Raw genomic sequence first — 6902 nt, forward strand, 5'->3', positions numbered from 1 at the left:
CACTCAAGAATCTAGTGTAACATCTTCCCAGAAAAGTGGAGAATATTAAAAAACAGGAAATGAGAACTAAAAGCAGCATTAAGGCTCCTTAAACTATCCGACTAAGCAGCCTTTATCCAGAGCGACTTACAAAAAATGCTTAAAAGTCTCTATCAGTAAGTACATTTTAATACAAGCTCACAGAACACAAAATAAGAATCGTAAATCCTGTCTTTTTTTACAAACAGTCTAAAACTCTGGTGGGAAAGAACGTAGCCAGAAAAGCTAGTTTGTTTGTTTGGTTTCTTTGGTAGGGAAAAGTGCTAATTTAAGTGCTGCTGGAAAAAGGTGGCGCTTCAGACATGGTTTAAAGACCACTAGTTTCACTGTTCAGAAATCCACCATCGTGGTGCCAGAATCATGGAGACTTGATGTTGGCCTTCCTTGGACAACTGGGATCAGTTAAAAAGTGGTAGAAGACTGAAGGATCAGTGGTGCAGTGGTAGAAAATGGAGGGATGTGTATACAGACATTCACAATTGATGCTTAAAGTGCCGTGTTTGTCTTTGAGCTTTTTTGCTGAATTTGCAAATGTCTGTATGGATTTGTGTTAATGGAAAAAAAAAATAGCTAGCAAATCCTAAGGTCTCTCTGTGTGTGTGTGTGTGTGTGTGTGTGTGTGTGTGTGTGTGTGTGTGTGTGTGTGTGTGAGAGAAATCCCTCTCACCCTCTGCCCTGTCCTGCAATGCAAAGCCCCCTTGTGGAGCCTAGACTCTCATTTATCAGGAAGAATAAACTCTCTCACACAGACACACACACATTTGTGTACACACGGTGTGTTTGTGAATCATTCATGTACTACGAAGTCTCACGTGTCTTCATTCCACTGATCACTGATCCCACTGATAAAATAAAGAAACAGAAATCACAGAGGTTACGGCATGAGTGTGTGTATATATGCAAATGTGTGTGCGTGTGTGTAAACTAGGGAGTGTGTGAATATTGAGGTCCGTCTGGCTCTCATGGTCCTGTCTCCTGTGTGTGTGTGTGTGTGTGTGTGTGTAAGTGTGTGTAAAAGTATGTCTTTGGGTCTTGCTCTCGTCTTCCCTGACTCAGGCGCCACCTTACTCCTGCTCCTGGAATGACAGCAGCTCACACACTTTTCTGATACGCTACATATCCTGCAAACTATCTTAAAAAGAGGAATGGTTTTTAATTACATTACCATTGAAAGATTATACTGAAGGTCTTTCAACAAAGTACAAAAGATGTCTGATTGTACTGAGCAAAAAAAAATGTTTTTCAGGCTTAAAACTCGTCCTTCGTTCCACGTTCTTTCTCGCAGAGATGGTCTGTGTTCTGTTCCAGGGTGTGGTTTAATTTCCTGCCTCTCTCTTGCTTTCTTTCTTTTTTTTTCCTTCCCATTTTCCCCCTAGACATTCTTTAACTATGACACGCTATTATGCGAGCTCGGACGGCTCGTCCACGTGGTCCGAATTCAATATTAAAAAGAAAAAAGTAAAAAAGAGAACACACCCAGGGCCAAACCACGATGGGATGGACGGGATGGAACGGTTCACGGGATCACGTCGAGGATGTTGAGTGATGCTCGAAACACTTTCAGGGGTCCGCAATGCCGATCGATTGTTACTAATTCCTTAAATTAAGAGGTTCAATCAGCTTGGGGGTTTTGTGTCTGAACAGCAGCCTCTCCACCAGGTTTGGGGGGTTTTATCCCTGTTAATACCCCCACACCCTTTTTATTTTTTTTGCAAATGCTGCTCAGGATACATGTCCAAGCATGCCATGAAATGAGTGGAGGAAAGAAAAAGAGAGGGGGGAAAGTGAAAAAGAGAGAGAGGGAGCAGTGGTCAGGGTCCTGCTGGATTAGAGGGAAGAACTGGAGCAGCTCTTCACCTTCAACCCAAATTTCCTTTTTTGCTTTCCTCTCTCTCTCTCTCTCTCTCTCTCTCTCTCTCTCTCTCTCTCTCTCCTGTCTCCTCCATTCCCCTTCTTCCATTCTTTTGCTCCCCCTACGTCTTTACAGCTGTCCCGCACTGCCACGTAGCTCAGCATCACTATTAGACACATGGAATTCACTGGATGCTCAAACTCTATCTGTTGTTTGCTCGCTCTCTCTCTCTCTCTCTCTCTCTCTCTCTCTCTTTCTCTCTCTGTCTCTCTGTCTATCTTTGCATTGTAGTCAGCCCTACTTGACACTTCATTGTGGTTAGGAAAAGTTTATTAACGAAAACACACACACACACGCACACACAGCCAAAAAGCAGTTTAGACTATACTGTGTTTGCTCACACCATGTGCACTGAAAACAATTCTGACACGCTAAAATTCTCAACCTGAAAACATTTGGAAATATAAATTTGATTCCTATTTTCTGTGCAAACGTTTAACTGTACGCTGACACTGAATATAAATATGAAAATGAGTAAATGAGAAGAGTAGAAATAGAGAATGAAAAAAAACATGCTCTCCTGCCATCTAGTGCTGGATGGGTGTAATCACATGGGTGCAAATCAGCTAATTTTTTGTGCTAAAACGCTTACACCAGGGGTCCCCCAATTATTTTTCTGTGATGGCCACATAACCATTTATATATACGAGGTGGTATCAAAACGTTTCAAGACTAGCTCTGTTTACAAAGAAGTATTTATATAACTATGTTTACACACTATCACCTTCAAAATTGTCCCCTTGCACAGCAATACAGAGCTCCCAGCGTTCCTGCCACTTCTGGAATGTGTCCTGGAAGTCTTCTTTTCGAAAGCATGTCAAGCACCTTCTGCAGTTCACGCTGGATCTCTGCAATGGTGTCAAAACAGCGAACTTTGAGCCAGATCTTCATCTTCGAAAAGAGAAATAAAGTCCTCAAGAGCCAAATCTGGCGAGTAAGCTGGGTGCGGGTCCGTGACCTCATGTGCACGTGGTCAGAATAGCACCAGAAGCAGTTTGCGATGTACACAAGATGATGTCTTTTGGCACACTGATTTATGAAGGTCCGCGCTCCCTGTGACTGTGCATGCAGCCTGGTGCTGCCATCTGTTGGCTTGTTACAAAATTAGTCTCAAAATGTGGATGAGACAGATTGAGTCAGCGATGTGAACATGACTGAGAACAGAGACATTCCTGATCACCATCATTTTTTCTCTGCTTGTGCTCCATATGATGGTTGTTCAGGCAGGATACATTCGTTAGGTAACAAAATTTTAAATGCTTTTGTATTAATATATGAATATGACATGAGGTCCAGTTACCAACATTACACTAAAACAGGTAGTAGTAATGGTTTGAAAGCCAACCTTTATTTTACAGATATGACATGATTAAAGCAAATTTCTTTGCATATCCCATTTTGTTCAGAACATGGGGTCAGGGCGCAGGGTCAGCCATGAAAAGCTATGCCAGGGCTTGAACCCTTCCAACCAGTTACCCAGAGCGTTAACCACTGAGCACCCCCCCCACACTTTTTTTCGTGAACATAATATACACAACCAGCTTTTTTAACCAAAGGACCTTTGCTCCTTTAAACCGTTTCCCTTCTTTTGAGTTGTAGTTTTTGTATGCGACACACAGGAACACCATCTGTACCTTGTACGTCTCAGACCCTCTCAGTTAGCGCATGATAATTTGACGTTATCTAGGCTTACAACACTTACCATTCCCTTTCCAAACCCTCAACAATGTGCTTTTCATCACGTTCTAAACCCTGCCGTGAGGACTGTTGAAAAGCCAAGCATACATTTATCCTGCCAAGATTTCACACAGAGAAAAAACATAATTGGTAAAGAATATTTCCAATACTGACAACAAGAAACAAATTTGAAAGACTGAGACAGAAGTTGCTTTTATAAAACATAATTTAATATAATTTCACAATTATAAAAAATGAATACGTTTCACTCCTACATATTAAAGATTCTTTATATATATTCGTGAAATTGTAATATTGTTTTTTAGGAGAAGACGAAGAAAAGAGCCTTTATTTGTCACATATGTTACACCACAGTGAAATACTTTTCTTCGAATATCCTAGTAATGTTAGGAGGTGGGGTCATACAGCACCCCTAGAGTACAGAGAGTTAAGAGCCTTGTTCAAGGGCCCAAGAGTGGCAGCTTTGTGATACCAGGGCTTGAACCCCCAACCTTCTAAACAGTAATCCAGAGCCTTGACCGTTGAGCTACCACTTCCCTGGAAGGATCTTGGGTTGAAAGATATAAATGGAGGCAATAATGAGCAATCTCAAACCCTGTTTTGTAATGAACCTTTAGCTAGCTCTCATTATTATTCCTTTATGTGTAACTCCTATATCAACACAATTGGCCACTTGAAGAACAGCAATGTATTTGCCATGAGTCACTACTCTGATGTACTCTTATAAAAAAAATTGTTTTCCAATATTTACCATTTGAAATGTAAAAAAATATATAATTTCTGGGCCAGTTCTATTAACCTTGTTAATGCTCACCCCCCACCCCCAGTGGGCCCTCTGATAATATGCACTTGCACTATTATATGATGAAACAGCACTTAGGGTGGCTGTCTAGTGGGAAATATTCACAACAAGTCATCAAAAGCATTAAATACTTAATACTGAATTTGTCTTTGTGTCATTGGCCATGTTTGTTGCACCCCAGGGCAACCAAAGATTATAGGGAGATGGTAGATTAGTGTTTAAGGCATTGGATCTGAAGGTTGTGAGTCAAAATCCCAGCCACACCAAGCTGCCACTTCTGGACCCCTGAACAAGGCCCTCAAACCCATAGCTGCTCAGTTGAATGAACAAGATAGATGTAAGTCGCTCTGGATAAGGGGCATCTGCCAAATGCCGTGAATGTAAATGTAAGGATACTGTCACCTGTACTTCTGAATCCATTTGTTTGAGACAGTATCAGTAGTGAAAAGTCCACATTGGTTCTAGTTTTCACTTTATATCAGTTTATAACTTTATTTCTATGAAGTACAGTTTCAGTAAAAGTGCACAACCTGAAAGCCCCTCAGACAGCTGAAAGTCATGCTGTCCAGGTTGCTTAAGTCCACCAGGTTGTGCTCCAGCTGCACCTTAACCAGGTGACTTTTGTTTGAGTTTTTCGACAAGCAGAACGCATCGCGTGGAATCATCTGAATCTTGTTGTGGTTGAGCGCAATATAGACCAGCCAAGCGGGCAGCTGCCGTGGGACCTGGTGAAGAGTGTTGTGGCTGAGATCCAGCTGGTGTAACAAGGGAAGCACCCGGAATGCTCCAGGCACCACCTTGGAGATCTTGTTACGGGCAAGGCCGAGGTGCTCCAAGTGTGGAAGTGAGAGAAAAGTTGCCTTGCTGATGCTTGAGATGGAATTACCTTCTAAGTTAAGGATCTTTAGAGAGTTTGGAAGGTGACGAGGGACTTGCTTCAAGAGGTTCCCCTCTAGGTTGAGACTTTCCAAGTGGGTGGCATTGATGAGGACACCCTTGCCCAAACCCTTGTTGGTCAGCTTGTTGGCACTGAGGTCCAAAATTTGAAGTTGTGCCTTGCCCTGAAAGATTCCTGGCTGGAGCCGTTGGATGAGGTTACCACGAAGGAACAGCTCTTGAAGGCTAATTGGGAGGTGCAAGGGGACAGAAGTAAGGCGGTTGTGGGATAGGCTGAGCGTGCGAAGGCTGCTTAGTGAAGACAAAACTCCAAAAGGGAACGAGGTTGAGACACTTTCTAAGCTGTTGTTGCTCAGGCTGAGTATGAGCAGACCAGGGCAGCGAAACCAGGCCGTCTCAGAAATCACTTTCAGATCGTTCCCATCAAGACGGAGCTCCTCCAGCGAGGCTGGAAGGTCAGCAGGGACACTCTGGAGGAGGTTCTGTTCCAAATAGAGCCTCTTCATTGCCTGGATGCCTTTGAAGGCACCTTCAATGGAACCGTCTACCAGACGGTTGTTGCTTAGCACCAAGAACTCCATAGAAAGGTACTCTAAAAGCAGGTCTGGTGGAATGTTAATGATGTGGTTGTTCATTAGCAGGATGTAGCGGGAATTGTACGGAATACCATAAGGAATCTTTTCCAGTCCTTTGTCTGAACATTGCACCACCCTGTGAGAACAAGAAAGCACACATTTTATTACCTCTGGAAAACATTTTAGAACTTTTCATTTCAGCAAGCTGTATTAATACACACCTTCCATAACAAGAACACTCTGGTGGGCAGTAGTGGTCTTCAAAATATGGAAAGTATGGGGCAGTGGTCACCTGATCTTTCTCCTGTTTTAACTTTTTCAACTGATTAGTACTCTTCTCCTTCACCTTCTTTTCCTTCTTTAGAGCCTTGCTTTTCTTAGTTTTCACCGTATGCTTTGCTTTGGACTTTGTCTTTTGTTTTGATTTTTCGGCATTCTTCTCATCACTCTTGATCTGAGCCAATGAGGGATTCTTACGTGTGCTGTTCTCATTGGTTGACAGTGTCGATATGTTCTCTAGGTCCAACAAAGAACGTCTGTTAACATCTGAGAAAGATGTATCATTTCCTTCCAAATCGGGATTCATCTGGGTCATGTCTGCAGGACTTTGTTTAGTGGTTGTTGTGAGCAAAGTTGGAATAATGGTGGATGAGAAATCATTTGAAGAAGACTTAGTAGCACGGGGCATATCTGCTGATTGAGTTATAAATGGATCTACACCTTGATTTCTGGTTTTGTTCTCCTTATTTATTCTTTCATCCTGCCTTTTCTCATGACGGTGCTTTCCCCCATTGCTTTTTCTTCGATCTTCCTTCAGGACTTGATGCTTGTCTTTCCTGATTTTTTGAACATGTACAACATCAGGTTCTTCTTCCTTTTTTACTGTTAAAGTAATCTGCGTTATAGGCTCATTCTTCCATTTCAGCTCTTCTTCCCCTGCTGCTGGAGGTTGCTGAAGGTGATCAGGACCCCATTTCAC

At 42.4% G+C, this 6902-nt stretch overlaps 1 protein-coding gene across 1 annotated transcript; it reads right to left on the reverse strand.

The window, feature by feature from the left end:
- Positions 1-4817: 4817 nt before the first annotated feature.
- LOC124401499 (asporin) lies at positions 4818-6902 on the reverse strand. The gene is made up of 2 exons (XM_046873867.1): positions 6145-6902; positions 4818-6059 (listed from the first exon to the last, which is right to left on the reverse strand). The coding sequence occupies exons 1-2, from the start codon at positions 6609-6611 to the stop codon at positions 4964-4966; spliced, it is 1563 nt and encodes a 520-aa protein (XP_046729823.1). The 5' UTR covers positions 6612-6902; the 3' UTR covers positions 4818-4963.

Source organism: Silurus meridionalis, chromosome 18 (assembly GCF_014805685.1).
Source record: "Silurus meridionalis isolate SWU-2019-XX chromosome 18, ASM1480568v1, whole genome shotgun sequence".
NCBI classification, from domain to species: domain Eukaryota; kingdom Metazoa; phylum Chordata; class Actinopteri; order Siluriformes; family Siluridae; genus Silurus; species Silurus meridionalis.

Coding starts and splice junctions, on each gene's coding strand:
- LOC124401499 (XM_046873867.1), bottom strand. CDS start 6,611: ATGCCCCGTGCTACTAAGTCTTCTTCAAATGATTTCTCATCCACCATT. Junction 6,060..6,144: donor GAGTGTTCTTGTTATGGAAG/GTGTGTATTAAT, acceptor TTGTTCTCACAG/GGTGGTGCAATGTTCAGACA.